The 18525-nt window shown below is 45.9% G+C and overlaps 1 protein-coding gene across 7 annotated transcripts in view; it reads left to right on the top strand.

Annotated features, from left to right (window-relative positions):
- dock3 (dedicator of cytokinesis 3) overlaps window positions 1-18525 on the top strand; it is a 167518-nt gene that overhangs the window by 124390 nt on the left and 24603 nt on the right. For 5 of the 7 annotated variants that reach the window (XM_027277927.1, XM_027277926.1, XM_027277928.1 and 2 more), the window contains 24 exons: window positions 1784-1872; window positions 3933-4058; window positions 5547-5671; window positions 6356-6518; window positions 7000-7106; window positions 7213-7384; window positions 7474-7571; window positions 8429-8512; window positions 8595-8695; window positions 8792-8873; window positions 10407-10577; window positions 12001-12193; window positions 12346-12473; window positions 12632-12778; window positions 14245-14343; window positions 14571-14665; window positions 14747-14822; window positions 15439-15539; window positions 16346-16404; window positions 16504-16652; window positions 16753-16838; window positions 16971-16997; window positions 17361-17456; window positions 18379-18439. In XM_027277927.1, the coding sequence (XP_027133728.1) occupies window positions 1784-1872; window positions 3933-4058; window positions 5547-5671; window positions 6356-6518; window positions 7000-7106; window positions 7213-7384; window positions 7474-7571; window positions 8429-8512; window positions 8595-8695; window positions 8792-8873; window positions 10407-10577; window positions 12001-12193; window positions 12346-12473; window positions 12632-12778; window positions 14245-14343; window positions 14571-14665; window positions 14747-14822; window positions 15439-15539; window positions 16346-16404; window positions 16504-16652; window positions 16753-16838; window positions 16971-16997; window positions 17361-17456; window positions 18379-18439 (2635 nt within the window). The remainder of the gene's footprint in view (window positions 1-1783; window positions 1873-3932; window positions 4059-5546; window positions 5672-6355; window positions 6519-6999; window positions 7107-7212; window positions 7385-7473; window positions 7572-8428; window positions 8513-8594; window positions 8696-8791; window positions 8874-10406; window positions 10578-12000; window positions 12194-12345; window positions 12474-12631; window positions 12779-14244; window positions 14344-14570; window positions 14666-14746; window positions 14823-15438; window positions 15540-16345; window positions 16405-16503; window positions 16653-16752; window positions 16839-16970; window positions 16998-17360; window positions 17457-18378; window positions 18440-18525) is intronic. The other 2 variants (XM_027277935.1, XM_027277932.1) reach the window with 2 other exon arrangements.

The raw sequence follows: 18525 nt of genomic DNA, 5'->3' as shown, positions 1-18525 counted from the left end.
AACGCCCAACAACATCGGCCTGACGAGAAACTCCTGCTGGAGAATTAAGAACAAAATTTAGAAGCATTTTCAGTTGCATTGATTGAAGAGGTGTTCATTTTATATAGAGAAACATCAAACTGTGAAAGGTTTGTAGAACCTGAAGTTCACAAGTACCAACTGAAACACGTCAGTACACGTTTAACCTCCCCTCACATGGTGCTGCTGATATTTTCTTTTCAGATTACCTCATAGTCTGAAAATCTGAACGGAGAGGAAGAAAGCAGTCTGTTTAAAATGAATGTGAGAAGAGTCAGAGCGCGAGAAGATAGGAGACAATAAAGAGGATGACATACGAGATCTTTTTATCTTTGCTCTCATTCTTTTGCCTCCTTAACCTCCGACCTTTTCCTTTTTCCTCTCTTCCCTTTGTCTCTTCATTCTTTACCTCGTGTAACATTTCTCCCGCTCTGACATTTTATTATGTAAAGAAGAGGAGGGAGATAGAGAGCTCCCATAAACTGCATACAGCCCACTTCACACACACACACACACACACACACACACACACACACACATACATTCCTATAGTACCAACAGTGGACTGTGAGACGACACCAGTCAAGTGAGGACCTCTGATTCTGGGCTTTTTGAAAAGCTGGAAATGAATTTCGGTGACACCACAGACCTTCACCTGTCACCTTCAGACGCCGTGTCAGCGTGGAGGAAATGAAACTGTGTTTCTGATATACCACATGTTCATTACGAGAGCTACAAAAGAGAGACATGTGATGAATCCATCAAACACCTGTTGGACACAAACATGCAGGATTGTGACGTGTAGAAACAGCTGCTTCTGTGTTTTGGCTACTGACGTACATGTACAGTACCTATACATACAGAATATATACATACAGTACATGAATATACATACAGTACATGGATATACATACAGAATATATACATACAGTACATGAATATATGTAAAGAATATATACATACAGTACATGAATATATGTAAAGAATATATACATACAGTACATGAATATATACATACAGAATATATACATACAGAATATATACATACAGTACATGAATATATACATACAGAATATATACATACAGTACATGCCATCAATGATTATGACAGAGAATTGTTCATAATTTTAAAAGATATGTTGCGCTCTGACGTGGGACGACTGATTTTTGCTTCATTAAAATTAGGCCTCTAAAATGTCCCATTGGCAAATGTGTAACTATGACAACCTCCACACACACACACACGCGCACACACACACACACACACACACACACACACACACACACGATGGCAGACATTAGGGAATCCCCCTCAGCTGAAACTTCTGAAGACCTGCCTGCAGGAGCCCTGCAGTTCCCACAGTCACACCATGATGTAACTGTGTGTGTGTGTGTGTGTGTGTGTGTGTGTGTGTGTGTGTGTTTGATGGCTTACAGCAGCCTTAGCTGAACTCCAGACGATGCTTCACGGGTGGTTACACATCCTCTCTCCGGCCTCCTGCTTCTCGGGCTCCTTGTGATGTCGATGTGACTGGAAATGTTAAAATCTTCCTGACAGTGATAATTAACTAGCACTGCATCTTCTGTTTGACTCACACCTGTATTACCTGCATTTATATAATATAAACTGTGTACACTGCACGAGTCAGCCTGCAAATAATTAATAACACAGAGGAGGGTTTCTTATGCAGAAGACACAGCAGTCAATGTGTTTAAATATATGAAAGAAAAGTCGATAAAACCTGATATTTTCTGTTGTCTCCAGGTGTAACAATGAGAACGAATGGTACCAGATCCACGAGAACATCATCCGCAAGTCCAGCACCAAATACACAGCTCCAAGCACCAACTACGGTAAGACTGTGACTGCGCTGATCCAAACGAACTTAGAATGACCAAGTTGTAATGTATACTGAATACTTGGCTTTACATGAGTCTGTGTCCTGAGTCTCTGGCCTCTTTTATTCAGCTTGTTTCACCGTTTCCAAACTGGAAGTGAGCGAGCAAACGTGTCGTGAATGAAACGTGAAGACCTGTCCTGATATTATACGAGCAATGTTGCAGCGATAACCTTCTCTCAACCTTGTTTCTGTATAGTTTACTGACTTGTAAAAAGGCAGCTGTGCTGCTTCTCGATATCAGAAATACATTTCTCGGCATCTCTGGCAGAAAGCAACCTTCTCCTACGTGCCCGAGTTTACGGACCGCTGACTGGTCTTACAGAACCACTTCTTTTTAAGGTTTGAGGTGGAGCAAGTGCGTGAAACTCAAAAATAGAACTAGGCGCCTCTAAAACAGTCTGATTCACTTAATCACATCGCACATGCAAACATTTGGAGGGTGGAGGAGGCGTCAACATTTTATGCCACGTAGGCTCGTCCAGAAATCGCTGACCAGGTGCTTCCAGAATAGCGGTCTGAAATCACACACCGGGGCAGCATCATGCCGTCGTGATGACGAGTCACCTCGTTACCTCTGTTGATGCAGAGGTTTGTCCGGCAGCATTAGTGAGGAAGTCAGTCACACAGACACATGAATCAACAGTTTTACAAACTCGGCTCGACGCCTGAACTCAGAGCTCGTAAAGCCAGTTACTAAACACACAAACCTCCCAGGAGCGACTCACCCAGTTCGGAGAACAACATGAACCCCGTGACTGACGCGTGCGTGTCATCGCTCGACATCAGCTGGAAAATCATCTTAATTGGTGTCACTGCAGGGAACCTCAGCCTCCTGCGCCCTCTCGTTAAAGTCTGTGAACTCCTGCGGCACCAGAAGTTTCTCTTTTGGAAAAGTAGCTGGAGTTTATTGAACGAGGGCTGGAAGCGCCGTGTTTTCATGGCTTCTTGCTCGCTCACTCAGCTCTGGTTCTGGCACGACACTGGCTCTGCTCCCCGTCAGCATTCCCCCGCAAACCTGAGCCCAGAAACCTCCTCTTCGTCCTTAACATGAGCTAACATGAGCTAACAGACTGAGCTAACATGAGCTAACAGCAGCTAACAGACTGAGCTAACATGAGCTAACAGCAGCTAACAGACTGAGCTAACATGAGCTAACAGCAGCTAACAGACTGAGCTAACATGAGCTAACAGCAGCTAACAGACTGAGCTAACATGAGCTAACAGCAGCTAACAGACTGAGCTAACATGAGCTAACAGCAGCTAACAGACTGAGCTAACATGAGCTAACAGCAGCTAACAGACTGAGCTAACATGAGCTAACAGCAGCTAACAGACTGAGCTAACATGAGCTAACAGCAGCTAACAGACTGAGCTAACATGAGCTAACAGCAGCTAACAGACTGAGCTAACATGAGCTAACAGCAGCTACAGCTGTCAGCAGTTTACTTCACTGTCCATCATAAACTCTGTAAATCACAGAGAGTTGAGGCGGAGCAGCCGGAGGACATCAGAGGGAAAACCAGAAAACATTTCCTCCATAAAATATGATCCAGTTTCACCAGAATCAGTGAAATAGTTGCTGCTGTGTGACTTAGTGCCGTAAAGCGTTACGTACTTCTCCCGACCCGGAGCCCAAAGTTACATAGAGTGAGAACAGACGTACGAATGTTCACCTGATCACAGGTCAGTGTGGATCAGCAGGAGTTAAACTTTGTCAGTTTATGACTTTGCAGACGTGAAAAGAAAGAATTGATTTGGGAATAACCACAAATAGATTTGGTGGGTGGCTGCAGGACAAACTTTAATAAACTTCATGTAAACTTGTGTGTGCGTTCAGTTTAGTTCGTGTTCTCCTGCTGCTATCCTTCTTCCTCTTCACCTCCACCTTTGCACTTTTCTCTCTGTTATCTCTCTCTTTCTTGTCAACCTACTCGTTGCTCAATCTGTCTTTCTCTCCCTTCCTCCTTCTTCTCCTCCTCCTCCTCTCTCGATCTTCTCCCTCCATCCCTGCAGGTCTGATCATCTCTCTGCAGCTGCTGAGGGGCGACATGGATCAGGTCCGCAGGGAGAACCCGCTCATATTCAGCAGGGGGGTGGCCATCACACGCAAACTGGGCTTCCCTGACGTCATCATGCCAGGTGAGTCAGCCCGCGAGTGAGTCACCTTCTAAAGTAAAACACTAAAACCGTCTCGATTAGTCTTCCTGCTGTTCTAACAATCACTAATGGGCACCGATGAAAGGAGCTTAGATAACAGCTTCAGTTCCCCGTTGGAAAGTAAAGCAGTAAATATATTCTGACTATAGTGTGCACAGGCTAAAGACTGATATCGATTGTGTTTAGGAGGCCTTGGCTGCTCCTGCATCCACAGCAGGTCATTGTTCAGCTTCAGGCTCCTGACAGAGAGAGAGCTGTCAGTCCAAACCCGATCTGCCCACACAGTCCTTAGAAACAGCAACATGAGCTGAAGTTCTGAACATTTACCTTCACTCAGACTTCTGTGGAGGCTTCAGGAGATGCACAGCGTTCACGTCGTGTCTGCATTTTTACTATTTTCCTCACGTAAACTCGACTGCACCACGTGACTGACGATACTTTCAATCTTAGATCAATTCTCTTAATAACCAAAGACATTACCATTAACCTCCAAATGCCCTCCAAACACACACACACACACACACACCATATGTCTTTCACACCTTTCTCATATAGTAACCATACATACCACACACACACACACACCTCCCCTCGGGCAGTGATGGAGTGAGTATTTAAGTCCCATCTTGATACATTAAGGGCGACATCTCCTCCGTAAGGACGAGCTGACATGATGAATGGCTCCGCACACGTTAACACAGGTCATCAGTCTTGTGTGTGTCAGATACGATATGTGTGTGTGTGTGCGAGACACTTTGTGTGTGTCTCTCCGTCTGTGTTGGTGTGTCTTCATACAGAGATCATACATGTCTTTGCTACATATGAGAAGTTATGACTGACACGACAATGCAAGCTGTGAGGGAGCTCATATTACCAGGAGAGGGACATGCACCAAAACCAAAGCATGGCCAGCCTGCAGCCTACGACCGATCGGTTACTCACACATCTGCCTGGGACCTTTTGTATTTTATATTTATCATATTTGGTTGAAAAACTGCACATGTATGTCAGGCAGAGGGACTGAAAAATAATATTTTCATTTAAAAACGCTTCAATAGTTCTGTTTGAGGTGTGATATGACAAAATCAGATTCATTCTGTCCAACGTTTGCAAGCTGCAGACTCTCTGCCCAGTCAGAGCCATCTGCTGTGTAACTGATGCTTTCAGTTAATTCAGTCCAAGTCATGAACACTCACAAGATGTCACCAGAAACACTTTAAAATCCTTCAGATTTCAGAAATTTCAGTAATCATATCGTTGGCTGAATATCGTGTATCGTATCGTGAGATTAGTGTATCGTTTATCAGGAAATGACAAACTCTAAAACAGCATGAAGAACACTTGAAGAACACCTGAAGAACACCTGAAGAACACCTGAAGAACACCTGAAGAACATGACTTTGTGTGAGTGTTGGACAGAGGACAGTTGAACATCATGTCTGTGTGTTAATGTGTTCATCTCTGTCCCAGGTGACATCCGTAACGACCTGTACCTGACCCTGGAGCGAGGTGACTTTGAGAGAGGAGGGAAGAGCGTTCAGAAGAACATCGAAGTCACCGTCTATGTGCTTTACGCTGACGGAGAGATCCTGAAGGTGAGGGAGGCGCAGAGCTGCCGTCATTCTAAACCTTCACTGTGAAGCTGCAGTTACCGTCTCTTGAAATAACTCAAAGCCACGAGAGGAGAACAGTGTGACAGCAAACAGAGGAGACTCGTCACTGTGTCACTCTGTCACTTTTAATTCCATTCCACAGTTACAAGCCAAAGAACCTTCTCGCAGCATGAAATTAGAATTATTTCAATCCGTAATGAAGCACTTTCATAAACACACAGCACATAATGCGGCTGGCACAGGCGCACACTGTTTTTTAAATGAGGTATTAAACTGATTCAATCAGTCCATCCTGCAGCCACATGGACGGCCGCTGTCCTCCACTTCTCCTGCCAGCGTTCACAGGAACCCACACACTGACAGCATGTTAATAATTGACGTCTTAGAATAAATCAAATTTTGATTCTGTTCACCTGAAGCTTCGTCCTCATCTTCTACACCACAAGATCCTTCTGCACCAAATCAAATCAAATCATGTCAAACTTCAGACAGTCCTCACAGTTTTTCTCGTGCATGATGAAAGCATTCTGTCTTTCTCCCTTTGTCTAACAGTGCTGGATGAAGCATTCTGTCTTTCTCCCTTTGTCTAACAGTGCTGGATGAAACGTGCACCATGTTTGACTGCATGTTGACGTCCTCTCTCTGTCTCTCTGCCTCCCTCTGCAGGACTGCATCAGTCTGGGTTCAGGCGAGCCCAGCGTGCCCGAGCACCGCTCCTTCGTGCTCTACCACAACAACAGCCCTCGATGGAGTGAAGTGATTAAACTGCCGATCCCCATCGACCGTTTCAGAGGGTCGCACCTACGCTTCGAGTTCAGACACTGCTCCAGTGAGTGACGGTGGAGTCTGACATGTGTTGTGATACACAGAGGTGAAGAGAGGATGTGAGGACAGTGTGAGACGGAGACACTGAATATAAAACAAACTGACTTACTGACCAGTGACAACAATAACTAAACTCATGAACCACTTTCAGACAGATGAAAACAAGGATTTAATTCTGTGTTGTTGATCAGTTCTGCTCCATATGACTTCACAGTTTAGTGTAAAGTATTTCAGTTACACACCTTGTGTCATAAATACGCTCAGTGACCTTCCACAGCTGCTTGAAACTTGTTTATTGCATCTGACCGTGCAGGTAGGCCACAGTCTGTTCCCTGTGTTACTGATTTCTTGCTAGAAACACAAGATGTAAAAGTATACTCAGCTGGTTTTTGGTCATTAAATACATAAACAAATCTTCTCATCGACGGCAAACCTTTGACTAAAACAGCTGAAATGTCACCTCTCACGTCTCTCTCACTCTGCAGCGAAGGACAAAGGAGAGAAGAAGCTGTTTGGTTTCGCCTTCACTCCTCTGATGAGGGAGGACGGCACCACTCTGTCAGACGAGAGCCATGAACTCTACGTTTACAAGGTGAGACGTGTCCGTGTTACCTTTAGCACCAATGTCAGAGAGGATTGTTTCAAGTATCTAACAGTGCGACATCCTCTCCCCTCGTCTTCCTCCTCTCGGACCTCAGTGTGACGAGAACACCACCTTCAGTAACCACGCCCTCTACCTGGGCCTGCCCTGCTGCAAAGAAGACTTCAACAGCTGCCCCAGCATCCCGTCCAGCCTCATCTTCCAGCGCAGCGCCAAGGAGACGTTCTGGATCTCCACGCAGCTGTCCTCCACGAAGCTCACCCAGAACGGTAAACAGCTGATCCGACATGTTTCTGCAGGAGGCCTGACCTGTGCTTTCCATTTCATTAAGCTCCTTGACTCTGCTGTTGTCTTCCAGTCGACCTCCTGGCCCTGCTCAAGTGGAAGGCCCACCCGGACCGGGTCATGGACATCCTCGGCCGGCTGCGACACGTCAGCGGAGAGGAGATAGTGAAGGTGGGGATCAGTCACACGTATGATGATGAAGTGACTTCATGTGCACGTTATTTAACTGAACTCCTACTTAAACCAAAATCTTTTAGTCATTGCATCAGTCAGTCAACCAGAGCAACATTAATATATTAATATCTGCAGATATTACAGGACTAAATGTAACCTTAAAGGAGCGAGGACCACGACGATAAACCCTGAGATGTTCTCAGAGAGTAATCTGATTACAATATCATAACTCTGAACCCACCTACTGATGTTACAGCGACATGAAATTTGTGATTTGATTGCAATAAACAGATCAAACGTATTGACCAAAATGGTAAATGGACTGTACTTATATAGCGCCTTTCTAGTCTTCCGACCACTCAAAGCGCTCTGCACTACATATCTCATTCACCCACATTCACACACATTCATACACCGATGGCATTGGCTACCGTGCAAGGTGCCAACTGCTCATCAGTTTAGGGATCTAACCATTCATACACATTCATATACCGATGGCACAGCCTTCGGGAGCAACTTGGGGTTCAGTATCTTTGGCATGCAGACCGGAGGAGCCGGGGATCGAACCGCCGATCATCTGATTAGTGATCTGTGAATTTATCTGCGAGTGTTTGGATCCGGCAGAGCTGTGCTCACTGAGCTCACAGTGAATAAAACCTGCAGCTGGACACAGACACTTTGTCTGTCCTGAGTTTCATATTACCTGATCTCTCTCGATGCATTTGACACGATGTTAAAGATGTGACCTCCTCACCTTCTCTGGATAATGTGTAAACATTCATGAATTATGATTCTGATCCTGTAACTTTCTGTGTGTGTGTGTGTGTGTGTGTGTGTGTGTGTGTGTGTGACAGTTTCTCCAAGACATTCTGGACACATTATTCTCCATCTTGGACGACAACACTGATAAATATGGACCTCTGGTGTTCCAGTCTTTGGTGAGTGTGTGTGTGTGTGTGTGTGTGTGTGTGTGTGTGTGTGTGTTTCATGTAATATAACATCATCCTCTCTCTCTCTCAGGTGTTTATCATAAACCTTCTCAGGGACAGTAAATATTACCACTTCAGGCCGGTGATGGACACGTACATCCAGAAACACTTTGCCGGCGCGTTGGCTTACAAGTGAGTGTGTTACTCTGACGGACTCGAGGCCCTTCATCCTCTCAGGTACATGTGTGATTCCTGTTGAGTCTCTTCTGTCGTGTCGTTGTGTTTCAGGGAGCTGATCCGCTGCCTGAAGTGGTACATGGACCGCTCTGCAGAGGTGATACGGCAGGACCACATACAGGAAGCAATGAGGGTAAGCTCACCACGACTTCCTGCGTGACAAACAGGTGCTGCTCCATGTTTCATGCATACGCTGTCCCTGCACATTACATTTTATACAACATGATATCTGGGCAATTAGTTTACAACCAGACGTGTTCATGTTGCTGATCGACTTGGTTGGGTAGATCTTTGAGAGAGAATCTTTTCTGAATGTGTCCTCCATCTCCAATGTGGCCCCTCACTCCGAATGAATCAAGTTGTCGTCTTGAAAATAGTGACTGAGATCTTTTGACACTCCGTCTGCCGAGCTCTTCAAACACAGCACAGCGTGGATTCATTTCCCTCAGAGAGTATGCACGATGAAACAAATAAAAAAATAAACGCACACACACAAGCGAGCGAGTGAACAGCATGAACATGAACCCATGGCCCTGCTGCACGTCATCACACCTTCTCTTCCTGCAGAGTTTCCTCTGGGAAAGTTTCTCTGCCTCTTTCTAAATAAAAGCATAAATATGTGTACGCAAACCAAACACACTCTTTAGTGTTCACGTTCCTCCAGAGTGTTTAAAAGTGCTGACGACTTCATTTGCTGATTCGTTCAGTGAAGAAAACTGAGACATTTGTTCGTCTGTGACCTCCCCTTCCTGAACAAAACCTCGGTTACTCTGCAGGCGGTGAGATTCCGATTGTTATTCTGTCGGTTACTCTGCTGCTGATAATCTGCTCCATGATTTATCTGCACGCCGTCTTCACGTGAAATCCTGAATCAACCACAGCGCCTTATCAGCACTTTTACACCGCTGTGATTCTTCATTCCTCGCTCTGAATGTCCTCGCTCGCTCGACCCACAAAGAGCCGACGCCGTCTCCTGCAGACGTACAGAACGCTGCTCAGCAGAATTCAAATATTCATCCGTCTCAAATGGGTCACGCTGCTGTGCAAAGTGGACGGTGTGAATTATTGAGGATGGTTTTGACACATGCTGCAGCAGATCAGATCTTTTACATGAGTTCTTAGTCTGCAGGAAGAACTCATCCACCCTCATTTCATTTTCCACCATGCACATGTATATAATGTCTATAGAGACTCCTGTTTTCAGATGAGAGAGAAGAAAATCTGTTTATACTTTATTTAATCTCTGCTCATATTCTGATATTCTGTCTGTAACTGAGGCAGCAGTAGATGCACGTCCTCCCAACCTCGATGACCGTTTCAGTTTCACATGAGTAACACTTTAAAACTCAGAACCACTGAACCCGCTGACCTACTTTCCTGCACGACGACTCCTTTCTTGTTCTCTATGTATGAATATGAAGTCACATCACCGCAGCGAGAGAGCGGACTCCACATCAGAACCGGGTTTCTATTCTACAGCTCAAATTTGGTCAATAATAATAAATAAATAATCACAGAACAGTCTTTTTGAAGTTTGAACACACGTGAACCTCTGTCTCTTTTCTGTCGTGGGTACATGTTGTGATGATGAACTGATGAAAATAAACAGTGAACAAGATAATAAATCTGTTTATGTCTAAATGAAATGTATCCGTTTCTCCTCCAGGCTCTGGAGTATCTGTTCAAGTTCATCGTCCAGTCTCGGATCCTTTACTCTCGGGCCACCTGCGGCATGGAGGAGGAGCAGTTTCGCACCAGCATCCAGGAACTCTTTCAGTCCATCCGCTTCGTCCTCAGCCTGGACAGCCGCAACTCGGAGACCCTCATCTTCACACAGGTGGAGGAGCGCACACACACACACACACACACACACACACACACACACACACACACACACACACACACACACACATTGCATAATCTTCTTTTTCCACAGCTGAAATGTTGAATGTGAACGTTGTAGTTTCATTTTGTTTCTTGTAGTTTCTTTCTTGTTTCTCTTGTAGCTGCTTTAATCTGACTCTGGTCTCTGTCTACTTGTGCCTCGGACCTTTCCTTGCTTCCTTCCCTCATCTTCTCTTTCAATCTCCCACAATTCTTCGCTCCATCCTTTGGGTCCCTTTTTATTCCTCCTGGGCCTCTTCCCTCCACACCCATACACCACAGGGCTCCCAGCCTTGTCCAGGCCCAAATCAGGCCCCAGGCCCCGGCGTCGGGCCTACCGCTTCCTTAGCACTAGCCGCCCCTGCCCTGGGCCAAGCCCAGCCCCCTGCCCCAGGACAGGTTCCTGGCTGCGCTCAGGCCCGGAGCTCCAACGCTCTGCGGCCGTCTCCGCTGTCAGTAAGTAGACGTCTGGATGAAAACCACAACCATTCTCTGTGTGAAGCCCGGAGTCCTAACTCACCTGTGATCCTCCACTGCTGTCACACACACACACACACACACACACACACACACACACACACACACACCTGCATCACCTGCACTGACCGAGTCACACATCATCGTCCTCTAACTGTGAACAGTCACTTCCTTCCCCAACACCCACCTGAAGAGCGGCTGCTCATTCACAGAAATAACTGAACTACTTCGTCCTGCAAAGTGTGAAACATCACCAACATAACTAAAAATCAGTTTACACTTTAAATCAATCGGCAGATTATTTTGCCACCTGCCACCAGAAAGTTCACCAGAGATCCAGAAGGTTTGATTCATGAAGCCTGCAGAGGTGTCGGCCTCAGGTTAGATCACCCTGCATGTGAGACATGACAGAAAGGGTCAGGTGTTAGTCCGAGCCGCCGTGATGCAAGAGAAAGAAAAATCTCGTTGCCCTTGAAAGACGCCGAGTGTTCGGTCATAAAAGCAGCCGATGACTGCTGGACGTCTCTCATCAGATTCGGAGTTTTGAATTCTCACATTCTTCCTGCTAATTTTTGTGTTTTGCTTCTTAACGTTTGTGTCCAACATTTTATCTTCTTCTTTCCTTTGCTGTGGTTTCTTTTCTTCTAATGAGTTCACTCACTCGAGTTCTCCCTCTGTCCTCTGTGTCGGTGAAAAGCTGTATTACAAAATGCAGAGTTTAAATTTTAGAACAGAGCAGACTGTGCTTCACACATATTTGTTTGGACAGAGCTCCAACTTCATTTTGGAGTTCAGCTTTTCACTGCGCTCACTGTAACTCGTCACATTTCTCTAACAGCATCAACCTTTTCTCTCTCTCTCTCTTTAACTCATCCTCTTCTCTGCCTCGTCTTCCACAGGCCGCTCTGCTCAACTCCTTCCCGGCGATCTTCGATGAGCTCCTGCAGATGTTCACGGTGCAGGAGGTGGCCGAGTTCGTGCGCGGCACTCTGGGCAGCATGCCGTCCACGGTGCACATTGGACAGTCCATGGACGTGGTCAAGCTGCAGTCCATAGCTCGGACGGTGGACAGCAGGCTCTTCTCCTTCCCAGGTGAAGATCTGAGTTCAAACAGAAACACATCTTACTCTGGTTGGAGAAGAAATGAATGAAACTAAAACCTTCTGGTCAAACTATGAAAATAAAAGCCTGTGTGTGTGTGTGTGTGTGTGTGTGTGTGTGTGTGTGTGTGTGTGTGTCCTCAGAGTCTCGGAGGATCCTGCTTCCTGTGGTGCTGCATCACATCCACCTCCACCTGAGGCAGCAGAAAGAGCTGCTCATCTGCTCTGGAATACTCAGCTCCATATTCTCCATTATCAAGACCAGCTCAATGGTAGCACACACACACACACACACACACACACACACTCACACACACACTACGGCGTTCAATGTGCTGTTGTAAAAGTCTAATCCAGGTCCAGGTTTAGTTCAGGGGCCATGCAGAGCGTCCCCTCACCCGCTTCACGCTGTCTCCAACCTCTCCCTCAGGACACGTCGGTGCAGGAGGAGGTGGAGATGATGGTGGAGTCCTTGTTGGACGTCCTCCTGCAGACCCTGCTGTCAATCATGAGCAAGAGCCAATCGCAGGAGGCGGTAAGGGGTCAACGCTGTCCGCAGTGCACCGCGGAGATCACTGTTAGTAACTAACAATACGACTACTTCAACTCCACCTGCCACTATCCTACACCCATCCTGTATCTGTGCACCTCCACCATCCATCCATCCATCCACCCATCCATCCATCCATCATCCATCCATCCATCCATCCATCCATCCATTATCTGTCCATCCATCTATTCATCATCTGTCCATCCATCCATCCATCATCCATCCATCCATCCATCCTGTATCTGTGCACCTCCATCCATCATCCATCCATCCATCCATCCATCCACCCATCCATCCATCCATCCATCCATCATCCATCCATCCACCCATCCATCCATCCATCCACCCATCCATCATCCATCCATCCATCCATCATCCATCCATCCATCCATCCATCCATCCATCCATACATCATCCATCCATACATCCATCCATCCATCCATCATCCATCCACCCATCCTGTATCCATCCATCCATCCATCCATCCATCCATCCATCCATCCATCCATTATCTATCCATCCATCCATCCATTCATTCATCGCAGGGCCGGACAATGTTTTAATATTGATGTTTAATATTGGCATGATGTTAAATTTATACAGAATGTGAAATCTGAAATAACAAAAGTATAATCTTATTATTTTTATATTGTCCTCCATCCATCCATCCATCCATCCACCCATCCTGTGTGCACCTCCATCATCCATCCATCCATCCATCCATCATCCATCCATCCATCCATCCATCCATCCATCCATCCATCCATCCTGTCACTGACACATCTGTTCATCATCTTTTGTTACCTCTAACTGAACACCACCCGGTCTCCATCCTCCTCCTGTAGTTCTTGTTTCCTCCTCCATGCGTCTGATCTTTGTGATGTTGGGCAGTTTGTATCTGTCACTGTAAATATGTGAATGTGATTCTAGTGACTGACTGATTCATTTCCTCTCTGGCTCAGTCTCAGTTCCCGTCCCTGCACAGAATCCCAAAGGACGACACAGAAAGTGTAAAACTCTCTTTCCAACATGGATCCTGACGTCCTAGAAACCAGAACATGAACAGAACGTTCTTTTGTTCAGGTCGTGTGGAGTGGAAGTTAAAACTGACTTCACTTTCTTAACAACCTCTAATTATAACGAAGCGAAACTCCATTTTGATTCTTTGTAAACATTATTTTATTTCACTGACTTTCTATTGCAGCCTTAAAGGTCTCGTGTTCCCTCAGAATGAAGCTTTAATATCTACAGACCTTTGCAACTACACTGCTGAAAATACATTTTCATGCATCACTTAAAAGGAATGCAGCATTAAAGGATATGTTGACTGTTTCGAGACACGACCGGCCACGTCAGCATCCATGTTGGAAGATTTCAAACCCCTCGTAGGGAATCGGTTTGGGATCGAGCCCGTCTCATCCCGCTGTCGTCATCTCTGATTGTTCACCGTGTGATTGGCTCACATGCTGTACCGCCTGCTTTACTGTTGGCAGGGAGAGTATGTGTCCTGCCTCCTGTCCCTCCTCCGCCAGATGACAGATATCCACTTCCAACACCTGATGGAGAACTTTCAGAGCAAAGAGGAGCTCAAGGTACGGCGAGTTTCGAGGCTCGGATCAGATCAGACAGACAGGTGCTCTTTAGTTTGGCAGGTAACAAACATGCAGGAACAAGTCATAACTAAAACAGACCAACATGATTTGGTCTTCGTCAGGATCCTGGATTTTTGTCTTTGTATCTGGTGATGTAAACAAAGGTCTGATGGTGCCACAGAGACACAACATGTAGGTGATGAATGAAGTCTCTTCTCTCTCTTCAGGAGTTCTTGTTGAAGATTTTGTGCGTGTTCAGAAACCTGATGAAGCTCAGTATTTTCCCCCGCGACTGGAACATCATGAGGCTCCTCACCAGCAAGTAAGACGCTAAGAATTCTCCCCGACAGCTCGTCAGACACAGCGTTTGCATGCAGCGTGTAACAACTGTCTGTGTGTGCAGCATCATCCTGACCACGGCCCAGTACCTGTCTCCTGCTCTGCACAAGAACTTCACAGAAGCCGACTTTGACTTTAAGGTGGGTGACATCAACCACGGTGCCTGGAGGCTGGAACTCTACCAAGTTTCTTAAGTTTCTCCTTTCTAATGGAGTCTGGAGATTTTTGCACACATTACTGCACAAAAACAGAATTTACAGGACATCAGCGGTCCTTCAACGTGGCCTAGCACACATTAGTGTTTATACTGCCAACGATATGTGATCCAAAGCAGTGTGTCTTGGTGGTACACAGGATATAAAGACTGTTCACTGAGCCTGAGAAGATTCTGCTGTTGGTGCTGAACAGAAGCAGTGAACTGCAGTCAGAAAAGGCCACAGGCTGCACAGAACACGAGGCCAAAATCAGTTTCAGATTTTTGTCTCAGAGGAGTTGATAGCTCAACAGGACGGTTCTTCAGGTATGGTGGTCCAGAAGGCTGCCGGTTCTGGTCTTAATAGTTTAATCATAGACAGTGTGCAGCAGGTTGCAGTTTAAGAAGAGAAAGCTGTGAAGTGCACAACGAGCAAAAAGTGAGAGGAGACGCTCGTGTCTTCACAGCTGATGGTCATACAGCATGTGTGTGTGTGTGTGTGTGTGTGTGTGTGTGTGTGTGTGTGTGTGTGTGTGTGTGTGTGTGTGTGTGTGTGTGAACAGGTTTGGAATTCCTACTTCAGTCTGGCCGTGCTGTACATCAACCAGCCCAGTTTACAGTTGGAAAACCTGAGTCCTGCCAAGAGGAAGAAGGTCTTAGACAAGTAAGAACACACACACACACACACACACACACACACACACACACACACAGTAAGATTTGTTGGTGTAGACCATCATCCATCCATCCATCCATCCATCCATCCATCCATCCATCCATCCATCCATCCATGTCCTTCCTCTTGGGGTCGGGTCTTGGTGGCAGCAGGTTTAGCAGGCGTCCAGCTCCTCCTGGGTGATCCTGAGGTGCTCCCAGGCTAGATGGGCTATATAGTCCCTCCAGCAGGTTCTGGGTCTGCCCCGGGGTCTTCTGCCAGTTGGATGTGCCTGAACCTCCTCAGCTGGCTCCTTTTGATTCGAGCTCCCTCTGGGGGGAAGAAGAGGAGCGAGTTAGGAGGGGATTTCTAGTAATGTTGGAGTGTTCCTGGATCTCTGCTAATGGCTTTAATTAATAATCTGTTTGAGAAGTACTGGTGTCTGTAGCAGCACACACTCCTACAGACCACGCTGCCGTCTCAAACGTTGTAAGAAACTATTTTCCTCTTTGAAGTGAAGCGGCGTTACAAACTCGGCGACCTGCTTCATCACGTCTGCACTCCAGGAAAGCTCATTTCCTTCTTTATTGGACCTTTTTCCACCAAAGAGTCTGAGGAGGAACGAGGCGAGCCCAGACACCAAAGTCTCAGTTCCTCCTGTGTGAACGTCACAGCCTGCACTGAGAGGAGACGAAGCAGTGACGTTTGAATGGATGAAGAGCATGGATACTGTGACCAAGACCTGAACCCAGTGATGTCCACAGGACGAAGTTTCAGAAATGTTTACAGTGTGATACATCCCTGTCTGTCTGCAGGTACGGAGACATGAGAGTGATGATGACCTACGAGCTGTTCAGCATGTGGCAGAACCTCGGTAAGATTTTCTCTTTCTGCTCCTCACGGTAAGACATTTGCACGCAGACGAGCTTCTAAAGATGAGTTGATCCACTGCTGGTCTGTCTGCTGGCTGCAGGAGAGAATAAGATCCATTTCATCCCCGGCATGATCGGCCCGTTCCTGGGAGTGACGCTGGTTCCTCAGGTGGAGGTACGGAACATCATGATCCCCATCTTCCACGACATGATGGACTGGGAGCAACGCAAGAACGGAAACTTCAAACAGGTACACACACACCAACTTCCTGTCCTGAATGTCCTGGAAAGTCCTGGAAAATCAGGGAATGAAAGAGTAGAAACCTGGTTTACTTTGTGTGTGTTTGTAGGTGGAGGCTGAGCTGATTGACAAGCTGGACAGTTTGGTTTCCGAGGGGAAAGGAGACGAGAACTACAGAGAACTCTTCGGTTTGCTGTAGGAAACCTTCACGATGTCTCTCTGTCCGTCCTCTCTCTGTCTCTCTCTCTGTTAACACAAACTGACCCTCACTTTTTCCGCTCTAACTCTGCTGTTGTGTGCTTGCTTTGCTCTGTGCTGCGGGACTAGAACCCAGCTGTTTGGGCCGTACCCCAGGTATGAAATCACCCACACACACGACGTATGGCGCTGATGATAACTGCAGTGAGGCGTTCTGCAGCATGGGAACATTCTCAGCGAGTCTTTGAAAAGTGTTTTTCTTGTACGATTCTAAAAATGAAAGATCGAACTCTCTGTCTGTCTCACAGTACTGAGCTTTAAATGCATATCTCATTTAACAGGACATTTTTAACGTTGAGCTAACTAACCCGTGTTTACTTTTTTAACACTCTCTGAAAATGTAAATCAGCTTCATGACGTGAGCTGTTGCAAACGTTCGTTCAGGCCGTGAATATTCATCACAGAGTCACAGAGTCAGAATTCATCTGATTCCAAGTCTGTTTTTTTGTTTTTTTAAAGTCTGCTGGAGAAGATCGAGCAGGAGACGTGGAGAGAGACGGGGATCTCCTTCGTTACCTCGGTCACTCGGCTGATGGAACGACTGCTCGACTACCGGTAACACACACACAGAGACACACACACACACACACACACACACACACACACACACACACACACACACACAGTGTCAGTAAAAACAAACAACTTGTTTCTCCCATGAGGCTTTTACAGAGTGACAGTGACTAAGAATCATGGGATATGTTGTTAATAAATTTATGATATATTAACTACACTGTGCAGTTATATTGTGTTTTCATCTCCTGCTGTGTTCTTTGTATAATCTCACCCATCTTGTTGTTTTAAAGTCACTTAAATGAAACTTTTACTTTCTGGAAACTTTCTGTGAAAAGTGAAGCTGGGGAATTTTGGAAACTCCAACATGGGAATTTATGGGAATTAACTAAACTTTATCAAGAATTATTTTATTGAACAATATTCTGTAGTCCACAGACTCACATGTGTCTTCAACAGTCTGTGTGTGCTCTGGGCTCTAAAGTGTGGTCCAGGTACAGAGATCACCTGTGCAGGTAGGGGGCGTGGCCTCAGCAGCCCTGCAGTAAGCAGTGTGCTATGTGCATGTGACTGAGGAAGAGCAGATATTCAAGTGGACCTGCAGGAAATCTGGTTGTTTTAATCAAGATGATGCTAAAATATATTTTCCGCTGTTAAGCACCAATCTTCAGTTTTTCTAATTTCCCGGTTTATTCCCATGGAAAGTTTCCAACTTTGAAAATTTCTGGATTTTGCAACCGTATCTGCTGTAACGTTTCCACCTCGTCTTCGTCTGATCTCGAGGAGAATCTGACACAGTCAGCGGGCATTAATTATTTAAATCTTCTTTTTGCAGCTCATACAGAGACATCAGTATTCATTCATTCATAACCAGTTAAAAACCTTTTGTAGTATTTATTACTCACTGTATTCGACACTGGTCCAGCTTGTTGAGTTACACAGGACTTCTCTGTCGTGTCTTCAGGGACTGCATGAAGGGAGACGAGACAGAGAACAAGAAGATCGGCTGCACTGTGAACCTGCTGGTAAGATTCTTGTCATGTTCAAATCTTCCTCATCAGCTGATTTGACTGTTTTTATGTGTGTAAACACATGAATTATGTGTGTGTGT

This window comes from Larimichthys crocea, chromosome I, assembly GCF_000972845.2.
Source record: "Larimichthys crocea isolate SSNF chromosome I, L_crocea_2.0, whole genome shotgun sequence".
Lineage (NCBI taxonomy): Eukaryota > Metazoa > Chordata > Actinopteri > Sciaenidae > Larimichthys > Larimichthys crocea.
The sequence above is the reverse complement of the archived record's forward strand: the minus strand, read 5'-3'. Positions and strand labels throughout refer to the sequence as shown.